This window comes from Odontesthes bonariensis, chromosome 24 (assembly GCF_027942865.1).
Source record: "Odontesthes bonariensis isolate fOdoBon6 chromosome 24, fOdoBon6.hap1, whole genome shotgun sequence".
Lineage (NCBI taxonomy): Eukaryota > Metazoa > Chordata > Actinopteri > Atheriniformes > Atherinopsidae > Odontesthes > Odontesthes bonariensis.
The window spans coordinates 8,179,461-8,207,065 of NC_134529.1; the positions used below are offsets into that span (position 1 = coordinate 8,179,461).

The window sequence follows — 27,605 nt, forward strand, 5'->3', positions numbered from 1 at the left end:
GCTGAGAAGTGGAAAACTTTACACCGCTATCTTTAATGAAAATCTGATCACCGGTAAAGTCCCTCTGCACAATCTCATTTTAAAGAAATATATATTTTGTATGGAACTCATCCATCTGACTAATGGGCTTAAAGTTAAAGCCATTTCCCTTATTCAGAGCTGTACACCCAACCTCAATTAACTTGCTTGCTAAAAGAGAGGAGGACGATTTCAAGAGGGAGAGTGAGAGGAAGTGGCAAAAAGAGAATTGGCCAAAGGGAGGGACAGCAACGTGCCCTGCATAGGAGAGTTTGGACCAATGCCTTGTAGTGGCTGCTCTGGGCCTTCAGGGAGGTAAATGTGCAATTAAAGCAAAACTGGCAAAGAGCCAGACATTAATCTCCTGCAACAGAAAAGCTGATTTGGCCAAGCAGAAACTCGGCTTTTCAAGAGGAGTACGCATCAGAAAATAACGCAGAAGCGTACAGTTTACCGTTAGTGGGAGCAACAGCAGATGCCATGTGGCACTCTTTCAAAGGATCCAAGCAGTTGTTTGTGTGTCCAGTGAAATCCGGCTGAATTATATCAGCCGTTTCCCTTTGCTCTGCATATTGGGCTTGAGCCTGCTTTCCCAGTGTATAAGGGAGATAATAGTAAATAATTATATTATGGAAAGCCAGTCATTGTTATAATCCAAGCAATGAGATGCAACAGTCCGTTAATCCATATAATCTCTGCAAAAAGGGGTGCGTGCGCAGATACGCAAACACCAACGTGGAGTGTCAAAAACAATAACTTAATGCCTATATCTGGGTCAGTAATGATACGGACATGTTGTTACTTGGTTTGACCCTGTCCAGTTATTTTATGTACATTTACAGATGATACCTGGCAGGCAAGTTGTTCCAAACATCTTACAACAGTATATTTGCTAATTCATCCCGTCTTATATACTTACCTCTACATTTAACCTCAGTTAACTAATTGGTGTGGAGGATCAGGGCCCTGTTGGGGTTCTTTTGCCTTTTCTTGGATGAAAATAATGATTCATAACTCTAGCTCCGTTCTTAAGATAATTAGGGGCAATTGGGTTCCATCATATACTTCCCTAATTGTATGTTTCAGATTAATATACTTTTTACTTTTATATTCCAGAAGGCTTCAAGCTTTCACTTGCCTCTGAGTCCTGCTACTTGATGCAACTATTGCATTGTCAAGGCCTTGCTTTATTCAGGGGAAAAAAAGATGTTTTAATCTCTTTTCACAGTGAAATCACTAACAAAAGACGGTCTCCCTATTGTGTGTAATACCGTTGACTTTTCCAGCTGTACTGGTAGTCCACCACTCTGTCTAAAGTCCTGTTTAACCTTCTGTTCTCTTCCAGCATCTCTCTATGTCCAATGGCAGCATTCAGGTGGATGCATCCTTCATGCAGACCCTATGGAATGTCCAGCCTACATGCTCTTCAAGCAACATGGCCGTTGGTGAGTCCTTTAACCTCTGTGACAACAGCACCAACCTCGTAACTGTAACGGCTCTCTTTCAAGGATGACTTATTTCAAGTAAAACTTGTAAACTCGGATTATCTTTTCATTGAATAGCAGCCAAGTATCTTCAGTGTATTTGAAATACGATTTGCTTTTAAATGAAAATTATTACTGTAGAGCTGTAATCACAGAATGCATTTCATGAGTTTCTGCAATATTAAATAACGTGTTAAAACACCTTCTTTTTTTAAGGGTTTTTGATTGGTGGAAATGTCATGCGTCTCTGTCACGGGCACGATGAGAGCTTGACCATCCCTGGAGCAGACAAGAGTGAAGAGGAGCAGAGGTTGGTGATACATTTGACATGCAGAAGTTTTCAAAATTGTGACCATGAGTTAATATTTCAAATATCTGAAACTTTCAAGGAGTAGTTTTTAGAGATGGTAAATGAGACTCGCTGTTCTTTTCTAACATATTTATCGAAACTACTAACATCAGTCACAAAGCAATTTTACAGTTTTTAATGACTTTAAAAACTATCTGTATATTTTCCAGAGCATGGTCTTAGAGTTAAAGTTGCAGTAGAAAATGTAGTTTCAACTTAGATCCTTGTTAGTGCGTTATTCACTTCAAAGCATCCCCATACTTACACTTTTTCTTAACTTAAGACGTATGATAATTTGGCAGCAGGAAAAAAAATCTGATTCGACAGTAATTTTAAGCGTAAACCTTCTTGTGCCACAACAAATTGGTAATGAATTTAAATCCCTGTTCAGCTCATTAGAAAGTTTTTAGAATTTCCTGTCCAACAACTTGAGCAGTGAGAGTTGATGATAATTTCAAGTCCAGTTGCATACAGAATATCTTCTTTTTACTCTTTTCACTCTTGACTTGAAGGACTGAAATAACTGAGGCCTCCACTTGTGTCTTTGTGCTCACAGAATAGTGAACTATGAGGCCGGTAAGGGAGCATCGAGGGCACGCTCGCTGTGGCGATTGGAGCCTCTCAGGATCAGGTAAGACTAAATAAAAGATTTAATAACTTAAAATCCTTACATAGAAGTCTGTTAGAAATACCATCATAGCGGGATGTTCATGAACAATAAAAGGAATATGTATTTATGTTACATTGTAGGTTATATATAAACTCCTCCTCCTGCTCTTAGCTGCCACTACAAATTAGTTTGCAAAGTCCTACAGAAGGTGATGTGTTTACCATCTTTTTCAATCTACTCCTCTTTTGTCTATCACCCTCTCTCTTCTTCTTCCCATGCCTTTTTATAACTGGCCTCGCATTTTTCCTGCAGTCAAATAGACTGTCAGCTCTCACTGGGCCTGCCTGTCAGAGTTTGTATACTTTGAAATGCTGCAGGTACATCCGTTTACCTCCACTGAAGTTAAACTATAGTTGCTTTTAAATGTCATACTGTTGGAAGACTTCACATATGATAAAGATGTTCTTTTAAAAAGTAAACAAAACAAAAAAAGAGATCCCAATTGACTGATTTGATCTCAAATGCTGAATGAGATAAGTCGGTGCCTGTCTAAACAGAAAGGGGGTGGTATTAGAAAATAAATGTATACATTTACCAAAGATTTTGTCACGATCTTGATATTTTCTGACCTGTTTACCAACACATATCGTGTTCACTTTATATAATTTGGATTGAATTTTGAGCTTGAATTGGATGCTTTGTTGCATCTTATTTGAGCAGGGGGTTAGGAGTCACAGTTCTTAAATATCTAGAACCCTGTTTGTCAAGGAAGCAAATTTAATTAGATATGTCACAAGCTTTTTATGAACAGGATTTCTTAATCAATTAACAGGTAGGTCTGCGTGTGATTCCATGTGTGGCATTAGCGTTTAGAAGCAGTTTATATTAACTTAAATCTGCTCTTTTGATCACATGAACTAATCCAGACATAATGAGAAATACCAAAGGCCAAACTGACTCTTATTATGTATACAATTTTTTTTTTTTTAAATCCCACTGTTGAGCTCTGCAACATGACAGGCCAGGACCTCTAAAGAGGATAACAGTGGTGGATAATCGCATGGGAAAGAAATCCTCCTTCACATCATTTGGCTTACATTCTTGTGGAGGAGGCATATCATTATTCAAGTCTACCATGAAGAGAGGACCTTATGAGAGCAAAGGCAGAGGTGGTCAGCCTTCTGCCTCAAGAATATATATATATGCCAGATTAGTTGTCAAAGTCCCCTTCAGTTTTTTGTGGATAGAAATAGCCATGCTCAACCAGACTTCAGGCAGTCAATACCGCATAAGAATGTTTGAGAAGGTATTCCAAATAAAGATCTTAGTAGTTTGTCCAAATACACACGAGCCTCTGAAGAGCACATTAAGCCCATATTCACTCTCATATAACTGTGACTTTAAAAAATATGGATGAGCACTTCAGTCGTTCAGCAGGTATCAGTTCACCGGCTTGTCTGACTCGTGAATTCAACTTTGTAAAAAATAAATAAATAAACATGGCCCTTTCATAAGTTCTACAATATGACATTATAAGAGTGTTTTAATTTTCAAATATTTGTTATTCAATAAAATCAACCTAAGAATAATTTATCGCAAAAAAATATATATTTTAAAGGTTGTGACCATTTGATTTGGGAATAAAATGATATTGATAAACAGGAACAATTTCAAATATTTGTTTGAAGTGATTTAATCTAAGATTTTTATTCAAGTTTGTGAAAAATATAAACAGACCGTTATACTTTCAAACTTTAATACCAGTGTGGATTCACAATAATTGTCGCATGCTGATGTTAAAAAAAAAAAAAAAAAAAGTTAGTATCACCTGCAAGGTTGCCATTGGTAAGAACACAGACGCTGCAGTATGTAGAGTTTATGACATCGGCTCTCGGTCTTTAGCTGGAGTGGTAGCCATATCCGTTGGGGCCAGGCCTTCCGACTACGCCATCTCTCTACTGGCCATTATCTGGCCTTGACTGAAGAGCGGGGACTGGTCCTGCAGGACAGAGAGAAGTCTAACACCAAGGCCACTGCTTTCTGCTTCAGGGTCTCTAAGGTCAGTGTTTTGCTAAACTGTGCAAGTGGATTTATTTACTTTATTTTTACAGCCAGTGGTGTTGTGTCCATTGAACAAGGCAGTTAAACTATCTAGAAGCTGCCCAGGGTGTTGACATGAATGAATGTTCTCAGTTGATTTACCTCGTTGAGAGTGGAATCAAAATATCTTCCCCTGACAGCTTCATCAAAGGCTCCCAGGCGTGTCTGTAAGCTCCTAATGAGCTCAAGCCGAGCTAACATAAATTGACCTTTTCTCTGCTGCTGAGTCGACAGCACTTTAAATGTTAGAGCAAACATTCATTTCGACTAAGTCCGATTCCAGCTGGCTTGTTTACAGCTGCTTTTACCGAAGAAGTAAAGAAATATATCATTGCCGCTGCAGTATAAAGAATAATCCCAGTTGCCAACCCTTTCTTCCTCCACACTCACTATGCTGTACTCTGCAGGTCTCCGGGGGTCTGTTTTTAATAGCTTGTATTCCAAAAATAATGTCTGCTGCTAAAAATAACTCTGACAAAGCCCATGGTTTACTTGAAATTCTATCTGAAAATACCAGAAGTCTTTAAATGATTATGCTGTATCTGCATCTAAATTGTGCTGTATCAGACTATACAGGCGTGAGATTGTGCTGCACATTTGTTTTTTGGTGTTCCAATGTGATCATCAGTTTGTTGTTTGTGTAAGCAATTCCTGATAATTATCCTGTGTTGAAACAGCCACAAAATGAGCTCAATGAGTCACCTTCATAGAGCACCATAGTGTCCCTAGATATCCTTTTATCTATAATATGCACAGAATAAAATACTCCTGAGTGCTGTAAGGCTTAATCCTTCTGATTTCTCATGCTCCAAACACTGGGGTGTGATGACCCCCCCCCCATCAATACTTTTACAGAAGCCTTGAAGAATTGCTGAGGACTCATGCTTCTTTGGAAAAATATAGACTTTTTATTTTCACTCTATTTCACACTAACCCCTCTATCCTTTATCTCCATTGCCCTGTGCCAGTCAGGTCCAGTAACTAGAAAGGTCAGCACCTCACCATGTTGAACAATGGCATTGATATGTTCCCTGCTACTTGCTGTCGACTATAATCGGTCGAATCGCTCCATCTCTGCTGTGCTAAACTAATGAGGCCAGCACCAACCTCCTGGCTGGCTAATGAAAGCACTACCCTCAACCTGCCTTTCTCATTACATCTAGCCACAATATATCTTCGTTTGTCATATTTACATGCCTATATGCGTCTGTGATTGCACTTTTTTTGATTACACCAGCTAATGTGGGTATGCCCCCTTTCAATCACAACCCTGCAGGAAAAGGGAGATTCTGGCCTGAAGAGGGACATCGATGGCATGGGAGTGTCAGAGATCAAGTATGGAGACTCCGTCTGCTTCATCATGCATGTGGCAACAGGACTGTGGCTTTCCTACCAAGCGCCTGATGCCAAATCGTCTCGTCTTGGTCCCCTGAAAAGAAGGGTAAACGGGATTAAACTTTTCTTCTGAAGGTCAAATTTTGAATAATCATTTGAACACGCATCACACATTAGAAAAAAACTTTTCAATCATCTTGACATCAGTTAGAAAAACTGGACATGGAAGAAATGCATCCACAGTGTTACCTATTTTTAGATTAATACGTGTAGTTTTGTTAAGTGTTTTCATTCTTTGTTATGGAGTAATTAGCATACTGAGTATATATTTTGAGGAACAAACAGTAGAGCCTGAGTAATTCAACATTCATTGCTGAATAAACTATTTGTTGACCTGGTGGAAATGTTTGCACAATGCAAACTCTAAAACCAATAATTAGTACTGACACCCTGTTTTAGTTGATTACGTATAGGCTAGTTAGAAAAAACAGCTTAACAATATTTCCCAAATTGCATGATTTGTTAAAACAGCCCTTTTTAAGGCTTAAGTAAATTGTCTTTATGTTAAAATCACAATGTCAGATGGTCTATTGATTCTTCTTATCACTGGTTAAGTGCTGCTTGCGTATTTGTTCATACAACTGTTGGCTACAGATATGTAGCATCTGTGTACCTGTGTGTTTTGCTTGACTCTAAACCCACCAAATCTCATGTGCACAGTAGCAAATCCCACCCAATCATACTGCTGGCCATATATAACTATGTGGCCATTTAAACACCAGCAAAGCCAATGTGGATTTTCCTTTTAATGTGAAAACAACCCTGGATAGACTTAACTCAACCCCTCTCTGCTGATACATCATTAGGTAACAGCCCATTTAAAAGTGATAACGGCCCACATGGAGGGTCACAGTTAGTTTTGGGTGGGGTGGGGGGTGGGGGGGGGTTAGGGCAGCACATGAGCACCGCTCATTGCTGGGCCTGCCTCCAGGGAAATCAAACGCCACCTCGTGCTGGCGCCAGGCAGTCCCTGCAACCTTGGAAGCAGGCCAATGCACCTGACATGTTGGAGGTGATGGTCAGTTTACACTCAAATCCTCCTAGTCCTCACTCCTTTTCTGGATTATGCTGTTGGATTGCAATGAGTCAGATTTGACTTGGCTTTCATTAGAGGAAAGATGTGCTTTTATTTCACAATTCTAGTTTATATTATGGGGATTGAAGGGTTGTAACTTAATAGTTATTTGTAGGGTTGCTGTGCTAAGGCAATGATTTAGTGTATCCTAAAATTCAGAAATGAAATTTCAGAAAAGAAATTCAGAAACCTAAGTGGAAAAATCTGCCTGGCTGTTTATTTGTAACCTAGTGTCACTGCTTTGTGTAGATCCTATTTTTTAGATATAATCACATGTAAGTGTGCGTTTTTCCTGGTCCAGGCCTGCCTCCATATTGAGGGCCACATGGATGATGGCCTCATCCTTCAGCTCTGCCAACATGAGGAGGCTCGGGCTGCACGCATCATTCGAAACACCACATTCCTCTTCACCAACTTCATCAAGTAAGAGGAAGGAATATTTGCGACGACTTCATCTTCTGCCTGTCATAAAAAGGCAACATGACAAAACAACCACCAGCACATACAACTCATTTGGTCTGTTTCAAGTTTTAAAGCCTACATTTTCTTTTTTCCTTTCTTTTCTTATCCAAGGGCGTTGGACAGCGCTGCGGCCGGTGAGTCCATGGAAGTGGGCGGGTATGTGGAAGAGGTGCTGCAGACGCTGAACGATCTGATTCAGTACTTCAAGCAGCCTGATTCCGAGTTGGAGCATGAAGAGAAACAGTGTCTGCTCCGTTCACTCATCAAACGCCAAGACCTCTTCAAAGAAGAGGTGAGAGTGATGAGGAGCCATTAGCTGTTGAGCAAGAATCTGTAGCATTTCTTATTCTATACATGCAGTGCTATTTTTATCTACTATACACAACACACTCACAGGGACATTTGGGGAAATCTGGGGTTCAGTGTCTTATGTAGTGACAGTTTAGCCCATGAAAGTGCTATTGATTAAACCACTGACTTTCTGACTTATTAAGTACTAATTCACCTGAGCCATGTCCAACACAAATGATTTATTTGTACCCTTTGTTTTTTCTTTTTAAATGATCGTTTTAAACTAAGTACACATATTCGGGATTATTAATTTAGAAATGTAACCCTTAAATTTCTAAATCTTAGTTTTCATTGTTATTATCTTTAATCAGGGTCTTTATAAATTAAGTTTTGTATGTTAGAATCTTTTCAAGGGATAGTGATTGGCTTTTTTCTAATAATGTAACTGTTATGCATGCCTTTTTAATGGAAAAATATATATAATCTGTATAGCGTATAACTGCAGTGCCATCTAATTGCAGATGTCTTTTCCACTTTAATGATTAAGATGAGAAACAATCAGTTTGGACTTGTGTTGCGAACTCCAAGCTGAATGTTTCAAGGCTCTAAATCCCTTAAATTCACTCCTCCACCCCCTCCACCCCTCCCACCCTAAAAGCAAATGCTCATTTCCCCTCTTTCCACTTCCAAATCTACTAAAAGGCTCAATAATAATCATCACATGACCTTTTTATGTGACGTTCCCTGTGATGAATAAAGTTACATATGATTTGTTGCTACATGAATTAGAATTTTCAAGTAATCACCAGGTTAATGCTTTATGTTAATGCTTAATAAATCTGGATAATATTAGACTTGAATTTATGTTTCCGGGTAATGGGAGGCCAAAAAATTGTAAAATGGACAAACACTAAATTAAGCTATTTTCATAATAATACAGGAATATTGTGGCGACAATATGGTAACGTTCTAACAGTAAAATTATATGAAATGTTCAGTTTCAACTCGGTGCACTTTGCAGAGAGAAAAAAAACAAAACAATTCCCTTTTTGGAAGTAAGGAGAGAAAAAAAGAAAACTTTGATCAGAAAGAAACCAAACGATGCAAATCAGTTTGGGATAAAAGAAAATACATGGTGATGTTGATGCCAAGTGAAAATGGTAATATGCATGTAATTCTGCAGAAATGTATCTTGAAATGTATCTAAAAGATGATATCTTATACTGCAGTAATTATTGTTTGTTTTATAACAACCAGAGTAAAAAGTTAAGATATCGAGAACAATGTTACTAATGTTACTTAATTTTTTGTTTTTTACCCCTTTCAACGATTGGAAAAAAAAAAGTAGTACATAGTTAAAAAGAGGGAATATTGTTGTTCTAATGCAGTAAATGTACATTATTCAAGGAATCTCAATGTATGATTAAATCCTTTCAGGGTATGCTGAACCTCCTGACAAAATGCATTGATCGGATGAACCTGTACCACAGTGCAGCCCACTTTGGAGAGGTGGCCGGAGAGGAGGCAGCTGCAGCATGGAAGGACATCCTCAACCTCCTTTATGAGCTCTTAGGTAAGTCGGCCTGAGTGCTGGATCATATGAAATCTCTTGTTTCAGCGCAGTCAGCAGTTGACTCTGGGTAGACATGCACTATTAATTTTCCCTCCGTGTCTTCGCTGAATCCTTCTCTCTATCTTTCTTACCTTGCGTGTTCTCTTGTCCTCCTCCTTTTGCTGCCTACTCTTGTTTTTTGCATTCCAACCTTTTAAGTTCACAGCTGGTGGTTCCCTTTGTGTGACATTTCCTCTTATTATATGCGACAAGAGGGCAGAAAGACATGGGAGACACTCTTGTTTTCCTCTTTTATATTTTTGCCCGCCTTTCATGTAGGTCACATCTTTTTTTGAAAGCAACACGGAAATATTACAAAGCATCGATCTGAATATTTAAGAGAAAATGGGATCTATTAACATATAATGCCAGCCATCAATGACACTGGTAATATCTTATTCTTTCAGGGCCCGTATTGTGCCATGCATTCTAAATCTTCGACCCTGAAAAGTTTTATTTCTAACTTTTTTGGGGGGGGGGTAGTTTGTTTTCCTGTCATTGGAGCTTTATCATCAACAGCTTCCCCTCGGCTCACCTTGACTGCCCTTATATTCATCATCCTCTCTCCTGCATGTATTCCAACGTCTCCACACGTTACACGCAAACAAACCTGTTCCCTTAACCCACAGATACACTCCTCTGAGTACACTTCAGCATTCCCCACAAAGGGGTTGACCCCAAGGATGCAGAGGGCACTGTAGGAGGAAGCTGATCTTGCTTGATGGATTGCTCAAGGGTGGCGTTTGCTCTGACCTTCTTTCTCTAGTCAGCCAGAAAGGGCAAACACACTTTAATGGGAAAAACATGCTTATTAGTCCAAGTTTTTCGCATATAAAATCACCTTGCCTATTAAACGATGGACATTTAATTCATCCACTGTGGTAAGTAACTAGTTTTTGTGTTTCACTGGAGTAATTTTGATATAATAAAAAACAAATGTTAGAAGAATTGGGGTGAATTCCATTCCAGTTTAAATAATTGTTCAACCAGCATGTCAAACATCGATTTATATCACACAAGATACTTTTCATCAGTAGATGAAGTCTGGATAGTTGCTACAGGATTGTAGATGTCTACATCCATTCTAAAAAAATATATATTCAATCAGGAAAGTGTGCTACATTCATCATTGAACTCTCATTTCCCCTTTGTCTAAATGGAGACCCAACCTTTTTAGACTATGTGGATGATGCTCTTTAAATGCTAAAAGCTTCATTGTAGGCATCAGACTGCAAGTGAGCATTACAATACAAATACATTAATTAGTGCCAGTATTATCAAATGTTCCCCACTGTATGTAACACAAGCTTGACGTGATACTACTGAGGCTAATGGTCACGATTTGAAGTCTGTGCCCCAGGCATCCTCTGTGTCATACTTACAATTTCACACACTCATCCTTCAATGAGCATCCTTGTCCTTGACCACCTGTATGGTTCTATTCATATTGAGTTATAGCTTTCCTGAAAAGGCAGAATTATGAGAGTAGGCACCCATCAGTATTCCTTTTGGCGGAATGTCCTGTTAAATGGATTCATGAACATTATCAGTCAAGTGTTCCTGAATCCAAATGATGAGAGATGAGAAAGTAAAGTAAGAAGGACACTTCTGTATGCTATTGGAGAAGCTACAGAAGGGGCAGACCTTTACTTTAAGCTCCTGGCTTCACAGTGACTTCAGTTTGTTTCATGTATTTTGTATCAGATATCACATGAATTTTATATCTACAGAAGAGCTGCACTTATCAACTTTTTGGGGGGTTATAATCTGATTCAGACTTATTATAATTTATTTAACTGATACAATACATTCCAATACTAGAGCTCTTTTACTTGAATTATAAGATATTAGTAAGATATTATTAGACTGTTATCAGTCCTGCAGCAGGAAAATAACCATGTTATAACATAGTCAAAGGGGGAAAAAATTGCTAAAAGTTCTGAAAAGCTGTTCAATGAAGTGTGAAACAAATGGATATACAGAGACAAAACTGCCAGGTAACTAATTAATTACAACATTTTGGCTGTAAGCCCAAATTTCAATTGTATCATAGGCCTTTTATACTCGATGACAACATCAGACTATGGAATCTGGATCATGTGTGGACTGGAACAGTATTGGAGCGCAACACGTATATCGGTTTGGTCCTGACTCAACTCTTACAGTATCATGTCAGGCCATAAAAATTTTGGTAGAAATTTAGAAATATCATTTAACGTGTTTTTTTTTTTAAAGTGTGTGAAAACTTTCCTTTATGCAGCTGTACTGATTCGTGGAAACAGGAACAACTGCACCCAGTTTTCCCGGAACTTGGACTGGTTGGTCAGCAAACTGGAGAGACTGGAGTCCTCATCAGGTCTCAATGCATTTCTTCCACATGCTCGATAGGAATTTCAGACAAACACCTCAACATAATAATGAACTGCTCTACAGATGTTAAGATGCGGTCTATTTAATATGATTGTATTCCACAGGAATCCTGGAAGTCCTCCACTGTGTCTTGGTAGTAAGCCCGGAAGCTCTGAACATCATCCAGAGGGGGCACATTAAATCCATCATCTCTCTGCTCTACAAGCACGGACGTAATCACAAGGTGGGTTGCATCCAAATGCCTCTCATAGTTCAAGGAAAATCTTAATTGTACTGATTAGCATTTACATGAGCTTTCAAATCCTTTGTTCCTTCTTTTTTTGAGACAACACCAAGCCTAAACGCTGTACACAGTTGTTTAAGCCTGAAGCTAAATTTACAAATCTGTGCATAATGCGTGAATCTGTTACACAAATGGCAACCTAACAAACTGGAACTCTAAAAAGAAAAACAGCTTTTTTGACATTCCAGCCATATGTCTGACATGCAGAGTTTAAATGTCACCCAATATTTACCCTGCAAATTTCCACAGACATGAAAGGGTATCGTAATAAACAACAGCTGCTGATCGTGAGTGGATGTATGAGAACAAAGGTCCTGCTGACTTTAGAGCCCTTTATGCAGTGTGGCAATGCTGCAAGCTTTGCAGATTTCAGAGAACCTGGTTGAGTTTATTTGATTAAAACAATGTGCTGAGACACGATAACTAAGATTTTTATATTTGAATGTGTGTCTGATTTACATTTATACACATAGGAGAAAACCTGTTTAACACACATGTCTTACTCTGTCAGATTCTGGATGTCCTGTGCTCTCTCTGTGTTTGCAATGGAGTGGCTGTGAGAACAAATCAGAATCTGATCTGTGACAACCTGCTTCCCAAAAGGGACCTCTTGCTCCAGACTCGACTGGTCAATGATGTTCAGAGGTAAAGAAACAGAAAAGCCTTGGTTAAGCTTTGTGATGTTTTTTTTTTTTTTTCATTTTGAAGTGTGGAATCTTAAACAAGAGACCCATCTATATACTGTAATCTTACAAAGTATTTTCCTGGAATAATTTGGATCACTATTTAAAAACATGAAACATGAAAATGTGCCTCTTTCGGTTCACCTTAATAACCATTCATCCTCAGATAGAATCTCATTATTCTTCTGTTTTTCAACTCCAGTATGAGACCAAACATCTTCCTGGGTGTTGCTGAGGGCTCCGCCCAATATAAAAAGTGGTACTTTGAGCTGGTCATTGACCAGGTGGACCACTTTGTGACTGGAGAGCCGACCCACCTGAGGGTAGGCTGGGCCAACACTAAGGGCTACGCTCCATACCCCGGCGGAGGAGAGGGGTGGGGAGGGAATGGTGTTGGGGATGACCTGTACTCGTACTCCTTTGATGGACTGCATCTCTGGTCAGGTGGGTATCTCAGCTTGTAAATTAAAGTACAAACTAGTCTCAACGTTCACCTACAGCATTTTAATTGCATAAAGAAGGCAAGGTCTAAGTAGGTGTTGTTTTTTTCAGTTAGCTTCACACTCTTGGCAACAAAGTCCCGTATGAGCAGTTTGTTTTTCTGACAAAGCCGAATGAGTTTTGGCTATTTCACAAAGAAAATTCTGTATTTCTTTTTCATTCTCATGTTCCCAGTTGATTAAAAGTGGGCAGGGCTTGGAAAGTTAGTGTTTGACCCTAAGTAAATGTTGACCTGAGTCTCCTTTATCTGTTTTTATATAAACTGAACTAGTGCCAGTGTGCAGCAATGCAGTGAAGTAATTCCAAGCTAGGTTTTTTTTATTCAATAATACAGAAAGAATAGTGTTTTGGGATGTCATTGGTCTGACAGAAGGTGAATAATGCTGGAGCCAGTCCACTTGGATGTTTTTTACAGTGGAGGACAAATAGCTTATGACACCGTCGTAAAATTCAGCCTTTTCAATCTCTACCTGACAGACTTTTTTAAGGTGCTTCCTTTCCCCTTGATAAAGCCTTGCTCTTTCCTTTTTGACTTTGATATGTATATCTTTCATAAAACATGCTGAATTAGATATGCTGCAAATCCTATAACAGAAGTGCCAGTGGGTTGTAGATGTTTTTTTTTTGTCTTCATAAGAATAAGAATCACCAGTTTGGCCTTCTGTTGCCAGCTGCTGGCTCCCTCATTTCTCTCCCCCTGCAAACCTGCCTTTACCTCTTTTCATTTCCAATTCTACTAAAAGGCTAATCACTGCCACTCGTTCTTTCCAATAATTCCTTTTGAAGCATTCATAATACACCTCTCTGCTCCCCTTTCTTCTCTTCACCCATCACCGTGTCCTACAATTCACAATGACTTTGCAGCTTTAACAGCCCTCCATTCTCCTCTGTGTCTCACCTGGTGATGTCTAGGCCGAATCCCAAGGGCCGTGGCCTCCATTAACCAGCACCTGCTGAACTCAGATGATGTGGTCAGCTGCTGTCTGGATTTGGGGGCTCCCAGCATGTCCTTCAGGATCAATGGGCAGCCTGTTCAGGGCATGTTCGAAGACTTTAACACCAATGGTTTCTTCTTCCCTGTCGTCAGCTTCTCTGCAGGTGTCAAGTAAGGCCTTGTGTTTATAATTGGGTAAAAAACTGTAAATTAATTCCCAACATACATCGTTGTTGTTGCAGCCTTTTGCTGGGGCTATTGTGCTTTTATAGGTTCACGTAAAAAGCAATGATACAGTCTTAAAGTAAAAGTTTAATAATCCGGAGCACCCAGGTGTCTAAAATGCTGCAGGTAATGCCACATAATGCACTATTTCATGTGTGACTCTGGTTTGCTGAATGCCTTTCTTTCCGGGCAAATCCTGGCAAAAATGTATTTTTGAATAATTCAAAGAAATGGATTCCTGAGCCAATATCTTCTTATGAAGCAAAATTATGTTTTTTCGTAGTGTTTGTTTTAGAGAGCAGAAATTGATTGAAAGGCAGTGACTGTGTTATGACTGTACATAAAGGAAGAAAATGTTTGCCTTTCATCGGATTTACTCTGCACTGAAGCCGTGGTATTGTGTAATGAAAAGTATAGAGACCTGTAAGTAAAATGGCTAGTTTAAAAGTAAAAAAACTCTCATATACCCAAAATCTTGTGTCATGTTGTGTTCTGCAACCTCTTGTCTCAGAGTCCGTTTCTTGTTGGGTGGACGCCATGGTGATTTCAAGTTCCTGCCACCTGCCAGTTACTCTCCATGCTATGAAGCACTACTGCCCAAGGAGAAGATGCATGTTGAGGCTGTGAAGGAGTACAAAAGGGACCACGATGGGGTCCGCGATCTGCTGGGAACCACCCGGTTCCTCTCTCAGGCCTCCTTCATTCCCACTCCTGTTGACACCAGCCAGGTCAGATTTTAATGTCACATCTGTGGATGATTATATAGACAAGTCTGCAGTGGAGAGTGCAGTTTTCTTTGTTGCCATCTGTTGGGGCAGCAGCATCAGACACAATGATGCAAAGAAACTGGACAAACTTAAAAAGGAAGTTTGCTCTGTGCTGTTTACTGCTCTGGAGCCCCTGCATCTGATTGGGCAAATAAGATTTTATAATGTTTTATCAACTGCTAAATATAACAGACAACACAGCACATTGTATTCTACATATTCTACAGTCAAATGCTTCTTAAACTCCACTGAGTATATGGTATTTAATAAAGTAATGTTTTTTCTGGTTTATGTTAAAATACAGGATTATTTAAGTTTTAGAAAGACAAAGATGTTTTAAGTATTTAACTGCTGAAGAAAAAGTGTTGCTGCTCTGCTTATCTCTATTGAAAATAAAACTTGTTGTTTTTGTATAAGATTAATTCACTTTTGTTGTGCAAATTACATTCTGCCCTGCTTATCTCACTGTAATGAATATTGTGAATGTTTTCGCATGCTCTTTTGTTTAGATGGAAGGGGAAATGATTACGTTTTCATGAGTAAGCACATTTTTATACAGTTCCACTTCTCTCCATGCAGACCGTTCTTCCTCCTCATCTGGACAACATCCGCGACAAGCTGGCAGAGAACATCCATGAACTTTGGGGGATGAACAAGATTGAACTGGGCTGGACTTATGGCAAGGTAATTCTGTCATTGACTGTCATGCTCAAGCAGTGATTTTTAAAAAAAAAAAAAAAAAAAAAAAAAAAAAATGCTGCTGTTATATTTGGAAACGTTAAGCGATGAAGGTCGGCTCCCTCCATTAACATTAAAATTCCTTAATGGCTCATTAAGTTAAACATTTTCACCCTTTTAACTATATAGGTTGGCTCTTTATATATCAACTTATTAATGCAGAAGGTTACAGGGACAAAAACAGTATGTTTAGGTACGATTCAAAAACGAAAGTACTCATTCATCAGTTCAGTTAAAGGGAAGAAAGCAAAGAAAACGTGTTTTTTTTGCACAGACTCTTTGAGGAAGAACAGGTTTCATTGGTGAGAGTGGCTGATGATTGACGTTACATTCAGAATCAGTCTTTCTTGTTGTTATTTATCACTTTTAAGTGTAGTTCTCGGTAAAAAAAAAAAGAAAAGTGTCTTACTGCAACCACGGCTTAAAAAATACTCCGTCTAATAGTAAATGGGTGCTTACAATTAATGATACTTGATGTTACGACATCTAACTCACTACAGCTTTAAAAAGTATTAAAGAATATCTTTCATTGGTGACACTGCAGTCATGTCATCTGGTTTATATGTTAGATGAGAGATGTTAATTTATGTTTTGTAGTTCAAGTTGCTGAAACATGTAGTCAGGTTAACTGCTTTAAAAAGGATACTTGAGCTTCTTTTAAGTGGTAATTTGTGGAGACACTCTTGATTTGTCAAATCTAAAACATTGAGGTCAAGGCAATTCCTATTTTTTACGAGGTAGGAATTTTTTTTATCATAAAAAGAGCATATGGGGTTAATGGCTTTAGTTGCATGTCAGAAAAGGCTGTCTGATTGGAGGGTAAAGCAATGAATATATTACAAAGAAAGATTGTCAAATTATATTACTTTGTAGGAGGACTTTTTGTTAAAGGTTGCTGAAATGTTTTGCTCCTGACCCAATTCACATCAGTATTTTGCTTTGATTCTGGTGCAATCCTTCTAAAAGCTTCTCCACACTGGGGTCATGCTCAACTTCGTTTACTTCTTGTAATAGACTGCCTATTGATAAGTACTTTACACATATCCTTTCAGAGGAAACAAACTGTTTTTTAATGTGCATGTGCAGCATCTGAAGACATTTTCATCACGTTTCCTATCTTTCTCCCATCATTTTACTGACGGTCGCTGTGTTTAGTTCACTGCAGAGTAGCCCATTAGAAGTCTGATCACACATCCTGCCTCTTTTGTACTGTGGTGGTGATCACACAATAATATTCCACTGAGGCTGTTGCCACTGCAGCCATTCACCAAATTGAATGAGTGTCTCACGTTTCAAGAGTCCATCCACAGTAATTAATACTGGGACAAAGCTCCCCTCAGGTGGTTAACCCGTGTCTGAAAGCTTGTCAAGGGCAACATTTAGGTCCCAACAGCTGCTTCGTGTTTAGTTTTGCTGGAACAGCCTCAATGAGCTTTGAGTGACACTAAACAGGATCCAAATCAAATGCCTCTTTGGACAAGGAGCGCATAATTATTCATTTCACAGGATGACGATAAAGTAGGATGCATTATTGCTACTTAGCATTTCTTTGTTTGTTCCTACCTCGTGCTGCTTGTACTTCCTGAGCACATTATTCCTATTTAACTGTTGTAAACGGCAGAGTGCATTATCAGAGAGAGTTACTGACATGTCTTGATGAGCCTGGATATTTAATTTTCTTCTTTTCATTGTAACTGTTCTCTGAACATGATCAAATGAGACTAATTCTGAAGCTTGAACTGATTGAGAAGAAAAAACAATCATGTGAATATTTAGAACAAATATGACTACCAGTATTTTTCTTTAATAAACCGAAATAAAGTCAGTGTTAAAGTAAGATGGAACATTCAACAAACATTTCCTGTTTGCTTTCTCCTCAGGTTCGTGATGACAACAAGAGACAGCACCCTTGCCTTGTGGATTTCACTAAGCTGCCTGAAACTGAAAGGAACTACAACCTGCAAATGTCTAGTGAAACTCTTAAGTAAGGCCAGGCTGTTTGTCAAATAATCCAATTATCCATTCATGCAACTGCTGCAGCAAGCTGCCTGCTGAATGCTGAGTAAAACCAGATTAAGACTAAGATTAAAGTAGTTCTTGTAATGACTTTTATCTCCTGAGAGAGTTCCAGTATTGATTTCTTGGGAATATAGGATCCAGAGGATATCTGATTCAACTTCTGAGTCATCTCACTGTAAACATATTTGGTTTGGCTTAATAAAGCCCCCTCGTCTTACAGTGAGCTTCAGTTGGGTTATGCAGTTTGTCAATTACATATTGTTGTGGCCACAAAAGTCATGTATCCACACAGCCAAAGCAGAGTGCTCTTCTGTGTTGTATTAATGGAGGTCAATCAATGTTTGATGAGCTGTGTTCAAAATATAGCAGTCTACACTCATCAGACAAAGTGTAATGTGGCTTGAAAACTGATATAAGTTGAAGTCTTTATCTCTCTTCCCGTTTCACCTTTCTATTTTACCCTCAGGACCCTGTTGGCTCTGGGATGCCATGTTGCCCAGGTTAATGTTCATGCTGAAGAGGATCTGAAGAAAATCAAATTACCCAAAGAGTATGACATCTCTCTGTCTATACACCACTTTCATTTCAGTTATAGCCAAACATTTGTTACATTTCTTTTTCTTTTCTTTGCAAATCAGTTGGCTAATTAAAGAAAGAAGTATGATGCATTTGGAACCTTTTGTTAAAGTAATGAATATGTCAACTTGTTGGGCTTTCTTCATCCTGTCCTGTTTCGCCTGCAGCTACGTGATGTCTAATGGATATAAGCCTGCGCCGCTGGAGCTCTCTGATGTGAAACTGAATCAAGGTCAAGAGGTTCTAGTTGATAAACTGGCCGAAAATGCACACAATGTGTGGGCCAAAGACAGAATTAAACAAGGATGGACCTATGGCATCCAGCAGGTAAGTTATTTCTTTTCTCACTATGAAAGGGGCTGACTTTAGATTTGAAAATAGTTATTAGGTAAAGAATAATGTCCAGTGAGGTGTCTATTATTAATAATCATTGGATGGAAACTTTGTTTGATATTCTTGTACATAGAAGGAACCTTAGATTCAACTTTGTTTGCAAAAGGAGATTTTTCTGGTCTGCAGCATTACTTTTTAGCTCAACTTTGAGCCAAAAAGCTAGCCTTAAACTTGCATGATTCAAAACCAGATACATTACATGTAGTTGTCAAACAGGAAAATAACATTTGACAGCATCTTCAAAACTTACTCAAATCTATAAAGAGGATTTTGTAAAAAAAGAAAAGTCATACCTTGACCACCAGCTATACCTTGAAGTAGTAATTTGAGTAACAAATGGAGTACAAGAAGAAGTTTAAGTAAGTAGCAGTGTACCTCTTACAGATGTGTTACAAGTCTCTTCTGTTGTGTTCAGAAGTGAAACGCGCATCAGAACAACACTCAGGGCTGAAAATTAGATTGTCAGATTTCTTTCATTTAGAGGCAGATGGAGCACAGGAGGAGTGGGTGGTCATCCTTCATTTATAAGGTGGCTCGATAGACCTGCAACTGCTAAAAGAATAAAATGTTATGCAATTTATTTTTAGTGCTACGTTGTGTGCAGCCAGCTGACGGCACCCAGATATCCCCGATAATGCATACATCAGCAGCCTTTTTTATTGCGCACTTTTGGCTTTGAATCACAGCATTGACTCGGGGCGATGTGGCTGCCTACACTGGGATTCAGACATATGTTATGAGCCATGGCTCAGAACTGCATTTCTTTGCTTGATCTGGCCCTTTCAACACTTTCTGCAACACAAGTTAAGCCCAACATGTGAATGTCTTGCCACTTCTGACTCAAATAACTCTTGACAATGCCATAATGGAGCCATGAGTGCCAAAAGTGTCCAGAAGAGACCCAAATGTGTCTGTTTTCTGGAAAGTGACGAAGGCTCATTCAGACCATTAATTTAGAATGGCTTAGTTTCACACAAATGAGGTAATGGACAAAAATTAATGGATAAACCTGCTGCCTGTTGAACTTTCACAAAGTCCATGTTAATTTTATCACTCTTATTAAGCCTTTATTATTACTGATAAGAGAGCATAGCCAACATGTATAGATCCCTAAAAGCATTATCTTATTTGGTTTGTTTGTGCCAGGATTTGAAGAGCAGACGTAATCCTCGCCTGGTGCCATATGCTTTACTCGACGAGCGAACTAAGAAATCTAACCGAGACAGTCTGAGAGAGGCCATCAGGACAATGGTTGGATATGGATATGACATTGACCCCCCAGACCAGGAGGGTGAGAATCTGTTTGTGACAATACTGCCACACATACAGTGTATTATATACAAATGCAGTGTAAGAAAATAAGCAGACACCAGTCTATTGTTCCACAGTCTCACAACATTGTTGGATCTACATATGTTCTGTCATGTAAAGCCCTGTTTTTCTTTGGGTTTTTTTCTGGCCAAAGTGGTACATGTATCAGACAATCAGAGCATAGAGACCATCCGCTTCTTCCGTGTGGAGCAGACGTATGCTGTAAAGACTGGGAAGTGGTACTTTGAGTTTGAGGCCCTGAGTGGAGGTGATATGAGGGTTGGCTGGGCCAGACCAGGCTGCAGACCTGATGTGGAACTGGGATCGGATGACCAAGCCTTTGTCTTTGATGGATTCAAGGTAAATTGCATGTGTGCTTTCTTTCAGAGACCAGAGCATGTTTGCATATGAGAACATCTTTATGGAGATTGAATAGCCAGAGCTGTTTGTTCTTCCTTTTTTAAGTATTTAAGATATCATTGATCTTCACCTCACTTCTCAAGGGTCGGCGGATGCATGCAGGCAGCCGCTACTTTGGACAACCTTGGAAAAAGGGTGATGTGGTTGGTTGCATGATCAATATGGAAGACAAATCCATGATTTTCACCCTGAATGGAGAGCTCATGATCACAAGCAAGGGTTCTGAGCTGTGCTTCACTGATTTTGAGACAGAGGATGGTGAGTGCTCCGGATTTCAGTCTGTTTAAGAGCTTCAGTTCCTACATGTATTCTGTGTTTTCACCTTAGTGTCTCCAGGATTATAACTGGGTTTGTTTGTATACATGGGGCTAAAAAAAAGTACAAAATGCCAATAATTAGGCATTTTAACAAGTCACTGGCTCATTTTTCTGTAAATAAAGTATCCTGCAGGACGAGGCAGATAGCTCAGGATAATTAGATGTGTCATTTAATGGTGGGCAGAAAGATCCCATAGAAATGACTCTTTAAGTGAATGTGCAAAGGAGTTTAATCTTGTTCAGTAAAGATTCTTTAAAGTATGGAGGGAAAGATTGATATGCTTAAAAAGACATATACGTGTTTTTTTGTTTTGTTTTGTTTTTTGTCTGTTAAGCACAGACAGGCAAACATTTCTATTTATTAATTTATCTATTTAAACTTTTAACAGTCAAATCTACTGATATGATTTGTCCGCCCTCAGGTTTGATCCCAGTGTGCAGTCTTGGCATGTCTCAGATTGGCCATATTAACCTAGGCAAAGACGCCAGCACTTTTAAGTACTACACCATGTGCGGTCTCCAGGAAGGTTTTGAGCCCTTTGCTGTCAACATGAACAGAGACATTACCATGTGGTTCAGCAAGCGCCTGCCCACCTTTTTCAACGTACCCCAGGACCACATGCATATTGGGGTGAGGAATGATATTCATAACAATTCATTTTACAGTATTAAGTATTTAGCTTTATAGCCAGTGATATTCTTAATCACTGGTTAATGGCAGTGACGGGTGATTTGTGTTCTCTTCTGGGTTTTTATTCCCTTTTTCTGTCTCTTAACTCTCCAGGTGAAAAGGATCGATGGAACTGTAGACAGCCCTCCTTGCCTTAAGGTCACTCATAAGACATTTGGTACCCAGAACAGCAACAATGATATGGTCTACTGTAGACTGAGCATGCCTGTGGAGTTTTATTCCACAGACAGGTTACTGGACGAATCACTGAAACTCAGGTTAGACACTTGATTATGTCATCGTCTGAATTTGTATTTAATTTCCAGATCTGATTTAAGTTGCAAAATGATTCACGTGTTTTTTACGATCCCCTTAAGTCTGCACTTATTTTTGTTGTTGCAGCCAACCTCCAAAAGAAGATGGAAGTGTTGCCTATGGCAGCATCACAACTGTAAATCAACATTTTCTCTTACAGCATGTGAAATGTCACACTGAATTCTTAGTCTTTATTCACTATTGACACCTATTTCCCCATTTGACCTTTTTGTTTCATTTCTAATCAACAGTATTGCCACTCTGTCAGAGTGTTTGCTGGACAGGACCCTGCCTCTGTGTGGGTGGGCTGGGTCACACCTGACTACCATTACTACAGCAACAACTTCAGTCTCAGTATAACGCGAACAGTCACCGTCACCCTGGGAGATGAGAGAGGTCGGGTCCATGAGAGGCAAGCTGCAGGATTTTTAATATCTGGAGTTTATATGAAATCTGGGAGTCCTATTATGTGTGGAGCCCACAAGCATACTGCATGATAAATTTTTTGCTGTGATGTTATGTTTTATCATATCCTCTCCATTCACTGTTAGCTACTTCTCATAGTAACACTTTTATCATTTTGCCAGCTTATTGAAGGTCGAGTTAAAAGTCAAAACAAAGTTTGTCCATTAAAGTAGGGTGGAGGTGGGAGCTGGGGGAGAATTTAAGATGTCAAAACATGTAGGAATTTAAATTGTACAGCAATACGTTCTGCCTAATTAGCAATCATAAGCTTTTTTTTATAATCAGAATCATGGTTTTACATTCTGTATGATAATCACCCTTGCAAATAGATCTTGTTAATTTAATGTCACAAATACAGCTTCACGTTTTAGTCACTTCTTACACCTTCAATGAAGCCAGAGCAATATTTTAGTATCTCCATATATCATATAAATATGTGTTGCATCACAGTATACAATAGGTGATATTCTGAATTAAAGAAAACCATCATCACAGATAAGAAAATAAAGATTGATGCTTTTTTTCTGTGCTGTTGGTTTGGCATGTGATTAGTCCCCTAGCCTTAGCCTCAGAGCAGTGGTTTGCTGCAGCTGTTATTTTAGAACCATGAGCCACACCGTTTGTGTGTATCAAGTGCCACATAATGGTAATATAAGCGACTTTTGCATGCATGTGAAAGTGTTGAACCACTTAAGGAATAGTCAAGTTTGTCTCTCTGATGGAGAACGCGCCAGTTATTCTATTAGGCAATAGATGATCCAGGTGGTATCTGTGTTTGATGCATGAGTAACCACCCATATTGCATGAGAACATCCCTTCTCATTGGTCAATGCCAGCAGCTCAGTTGTAGCTCATCATTGGCAAGATCAGCAGCTGGCTTTGGAAGAGATATAGCTACTTGCTACAAGTATTTAACCTTTGCTAATTTCTAAATAATCTTAATTTATTCATTTTTACTTTGCTGTATCTCTGCAGTTAACGCTGGTTATGATGCTGACCCCAACAAATTTTAGAATATGACTCGAAACCTGAACAGAAATCTGGGTTACAGTATTATTCTACGGGCACACCAAACCAAATGATGCCAAAAACCCCATGATACTAGATCAGCATGCCATACCTGAATTTTAATTTGTATAATTCCATGTTAGATTGTCAGTCCTCCTTTAGCTAATGTAACCAGAGACTTATTGACTTCTGTTTTCACAGATGCTCTCTACTCTTATTTAGTATTCAGAGGAGTAAAATGGAAATGAGAGCTTCTGAGTGAAACGGAATGAATATGAATGAGGCAGAAGTCCCAATTTAACATAGATCTGTTGATTGTTGACATAATGAAAATGTATTGTGCACAAGCCTCAGTGGATATCTACATTCACTTGTATTAATGGTATGTATCATGGTTGTTTTGCTGCAGTGTTCAGAGGGGCAACTGCTACATGGTGTGCGCAGCAGACGCCGTCGACCCGTCATCCTCCAGCCGCTCCAACTCTGACCTGGAGATCGGCTGTGTGGTCGACCTCGCCACTGGCCTCGTCTCCTTTACTGCCAACGGGAAGGAACTGCCCACAGCATATCAGGTAAACACAGTAGGGACCAACAATCGGACACAGAGGAAGCTCTGGAGCAGTCTGGCTCAAAAATTGCAATATGACTATGGTATTATTTTTCTTTGCCCCAATGATAGATATATTATTATATATAGAAAAGAAAAAATACTTCATTCATCCCCCAATGGGGGAAATTCAAAAATATCTACAGTTTTATCATTTTTCTTTTTTTATTGTATCCTTTGTAGTCCAGCCATCCAATTCAGCCTAAAGGCAAAACAAAAAGGAGTTGAAAAGAAGGTCTCACCACATATTTGTACGATTCACACCCACTCAAAAAGACCTTTCTATCTATAGTCCTTTCAGGTTACAAAATCAAATTTGCATTGCAGTAAATCATATCTGCAAAAAGGCAGTTGGGAAGTTATACAGCTGAATTCTTATCTTTTTAAATACCAGTTATAAGAAAGAATTGGTAATCCTCATGCCACTTTGCTGATCTCTGGATTTTAAGCCATCAAATACCAGATTAGATTTAAAAATGAGGCGCTGATAAGCCTCTATCACCCGTGTCTTATTCTTTATTCTTTTTTTCCTTCCTCTTTTCATTTCTTAATTTAGTTGGAAATTGGCATTTTCAAATGAAGCAGTCCTCTGAAGGAGTAAAGAGGGTTTTAACTTGATACAAAGTTCTTGTCGTATTACCATATCAAAGCTCTGGTTGTTTGTTCTCTCTCTTTCTAAGTCTGTGATGGTTCTCATCAGTGCACTAAGTAAAACTCATTGAACTTGGATTTAAAACCAGTTAATCCAAGAGCTTAGAGGATAAAAGATGTTGAACATCCATTTGTTTGGCCATCCGATCTGACACCACACGAGCACTGTTCTGAGTATCATGGCTCCAAAAAAGACCATAACAATCATCACAGATACTTTGAGGTCCAGGTCTCTTTCTGTCGTGGATGTGTTGATGAACTTGTGAACCTGGACTGAATTGAGTTTCTATTCTACGTGAATAATTGTGCTTCGTTTGTTTCGAGGTGGAGCCAAATACCAAGCTCTTCCCAGCTGTGTTTGTACGCCCGACCAGCGCAAACCTCTTCCAGATTGAGTTTGTGAAGACAAAGGTTTGTTTCTCTCCCAATCTGATGCTGAAAGTTAACAGTTTTAGCTAAAGATTTAGGAAGTATTTGCAATTATCAGTCTGACATGTGCCGTTCTAGCTTGGGAAATGAATTATTCGAATTAAACTATGTAGATATTCTTGTATATTAGTTAATTCACGATCATCCCCACCCAGCTCCACGTGGTAAACTTCGCTCAAGGATCTTTCAGGGTCCTCAGAAATGACTAAAAGCAGCACCTACTTGACATCATCAGAACTATGTGATGGACTCATGAGTTTATATTGTTTCTTACACTTCCTCTCTGAAATGTGTTCACTCCTCATCATGTGATCCCAGGATGCCATGCCACTGTCATCTGCCATATTCAAGAGTGAGCACAAGAACCCGGTGCCACAGTGCCCACCACGACTGGATGTGCAGACCATCGTGGCTGTGCTTTGGAGCCGGATGCCGAATACCTTCCTGAGTGTGGAGACGGCTCGAGTCAGTGAAAGGCACGGCTGGGTGGTCCAGTGTCTGGAACCTCTGCAGATGATGGCTGTACATATACCTGAGGAGAACAGGTAATCAGACTTTAACCAGCAGTACATGACTATCGGCTTTAACATTGGTTGGTACACGACTCTCCAACTTCTTCCTCATCCAGTGAGTGGGGAACTATGAGTATGCTAATGAGCTACACCCACATATCTGCCTCTCTGCAACATCAAGGGCTTTTCACATAAGATGCAGCAACTGCTTGCACTTAGTTAACTTTCATTGACACAACAGTACAGCTGTGCAGGTTTGTTTGTGTGTGGAGAAATGGCCTGCCCATGACTCATTACTCGAGAGTAATGTGTGAGAAGTGCGACATGGTGTGCAGCCACCTCCCTGGTGAAAAGAAGCTGTCTGCAGGCTTTTTGAACCGTGTGCTGCAGACACTGTGGGTTTTTCCCTGGCAAATAGTGGACACAGCCTGGAAATACAGCTGATCAGCAGCTGCTTGAGGCACTGCTCCTGGCTTTTTCCCCAGTGGTATGAATTGTGAATGAGAGTGGGAAAGAGAGAAAACACATTAAAAAGAAATAAACTTACATACACCTTCTCATACTTGTGATGTCTCTCGGATAAATGGCTGGAGTAGCATCTGTCCTCAAGATAAGATAAGCAAACCCAACTCTTTTTTGGGTCAGACTCAAAAGAGGAGGTGAGAGGAGGAGACATCTCTTCCAGGGGAAGACATCAGTTTGGCTCGCATTGATCTGATTCAAAGCAGAAATTATCAGCCATGGTGTTGATAACTGATTCTGCTTGGGATATGCCTTTTAACATACTGAGATGTTAAACTGAATAAGTTTATGGGGAATTAAGTGATTTGGGAACTATTTGTTGATACATTATCAAAAACCAATAAAAATGATGCACTGGGATGGCACTCTGGTGCAGTTTGCTTTGGTCAGAACGTGCACTTACACATCTGCAGTTTGCACATTTATGTTTCCTTTTATATTACTTTCCGTGCAGTGGTTTAAAGGGACATTAATAGCAGCAGTGCTTACATCATGTCAAGAATTTCTCAGGAAGCACAGAGGTCACCAAATATAACCGCACTGCATAAAGACTCCCAAAATTAAACTGTAATTAATGTCTAATTGAACTGGTTATTGCTGTTGTTTTCGTTGTTGTTAAAAAACTACTCTTTCTTTTTTCCTGTCTTTTCTTCAGGTGTTTGGACATCCTGGAGATATCGGAGCATGAAGACCTGAGGAAATTCCATTACCACACAATGAAGCTGTACTGCGCCCTCTGTGCTCTGGGAAACACTCGTGTAGCTCACGCTCTCTGCAGCCATTTGGACCAATCACAGCTTCTCTACACCATTGATAACCAGTACCTCTCTGGGATGCTGAGAGAAGGCTTCTACAATGTCCTCATAAGGTGCATTATCGTACTTTACAGAACAGGTTGTGCTGGATTTTTTAATTTTTTTCTCGTATCTTCAATAAGTTGTTTGTATACATCTCTAAAAGCAGACGAATAGCAAAGATTTTAATGGGAAAGATGATGAATGCTGCTGCCAGAGATGGAAAATGAAAGTAAACATTACTGCAATAATTAGAATTTAACATCAGCTGCTATGCAAGGGGAAAAAAACAGACTGGCAATATTTGTGCTAATGTCTATGACTATGTTGGTGTCAAATCCATCACCACTAACTGCTAAAGTGATGGAGCGGTAAACAAAATCAAAAAGTACTTTTGTCCAATATATCATAATAATGCGTCTTTGATGTGTTTGTACTGCTGCCAGCTCACATCCTGTGCAACAGTCTTTTTTATTATTATTATTCTCTTGACTAATTCATGTCACATAATGAGAAAAACGTATTACTGCAAATACATTTCTCTTTCTATTTAGACAACTTGGTGCCTCCTTCCATCACAGAAAAGGCTATTCTAAGTGGAAATCATTCACATTTTTGGGGCTGTATTTCAGAAGTTTGAGTCCCTAGGGTTGCAGAACTCAGCATCTTTGTTTTTATATATATATATATATATATAGA

The 27,605-nt window shown here is 39.2% G+C and overlaps 1 protein-coding gene across 1 annotated transcript in view; it reads left to right on the top strand.

Moving 5' to 3' along the window:
- The window catches only part of ryr3 (ryanodine receptor 3), a 120,837-nt gene that overhangs the window by 34,687 nt on the left and 58,545 nt on the right, over window positions 1–27,605 (top strand). Inside the window, exons 8-36 of the mRNA XM_075458510.1 lie at window positions 1,364–1,463; window positions 1,719–1,812; window positions 2,408–2,482; window positions 4,364–4,520; window positions 5,838–6,002; window positions 7,333–7,454; window positions 7,605–7,785; window positions 9,222–9,357; window positions 11,657–11,752; window positions 11,871–11,989; window positions 12,561–12,694; window positions 12,935–13,176; window positions 14,146–14,338; window positions 14,904–15,120; window positions 15,739–15,843; window positions 17,778–17,881; window positions 18,383–18,466; window positions 18,660–18,819; window positions 20,032–20,176; window positions 20,351–20,556; window positions 20,700–20,874; window positions 21,356–21,564; window positions 21,718–21,881; window positions 22,006–22,054; window positions 22,170–22,330; window positions 23,801–23,963; window positions 24,974–25,060; window positions 25,397–25,623; window positions 26,768–26,980. Of these exons, the coding sequence (XP_075314625.1) occupies window positions 1,364–1,463; window positions 1,719–1,812; window positions 2,408–2,482; window positions 4,364–4,520; window positions 5,838–6,002; window positions 7,333–7,454; window positions 7,605–7,785; window positions 9,222–9,357; window positions 11,657–11,752; window positions 11,871–11,989; window positions 12,561–12,694; window positions 12,935–13,176; window positions 14,146–14,338; window positions 14,904–15,120; window positions 15,739–15,843; window positions 17,778–17,881; window positions 18,383–18,466; window positions 18,660–18,819; window positions 20,032–20,176; window positions 20,351–20,556; window positions 20,700–20,874; window positions 21,356–21,564; window positions 21,718–21,881; window positions 22,006–22,054; window positions 22,170–22,330; window positions 23,801–23,963; window positions 24,974–25,060; window positions 25,397–25,623; window positions 26,768–26,980 (4,283 nt within the window). The remainder of the gene's footprint in view (window positions 1–1,363; window positions 1,464–1,718; window positions 1,813–2,407; window positions 2,483–4,363; window positions 4,521–5,837; window positions 6,003–7,332; window positions 7,455–7,604; window positions 7,786–9,221; window positions 9,358–11,656; window positions 11,753–11,870; window positions 11,990–12,560; window positions 12,695–12,934; window positions 13,177–14,145; window positions 14,339–14,903; window positions 15,121–15,738; window positions 15,844–17,777; window positions 17,882–18,382; window positions 18,467–18,659; window positions 18,820–20,031; window positions 20,177–20,350; window positions 20,557–20,699; window positions 20,875–21,355; window positions 21,565–21,717; window positions 21,882–22,005; window positions 22,055–22,169; window positions 22,331–23,800; window positions 23,964–24,973; window positions 25,061–25,396; window positions 25,624–26,767; window positions 26,981–27,605) is intronic.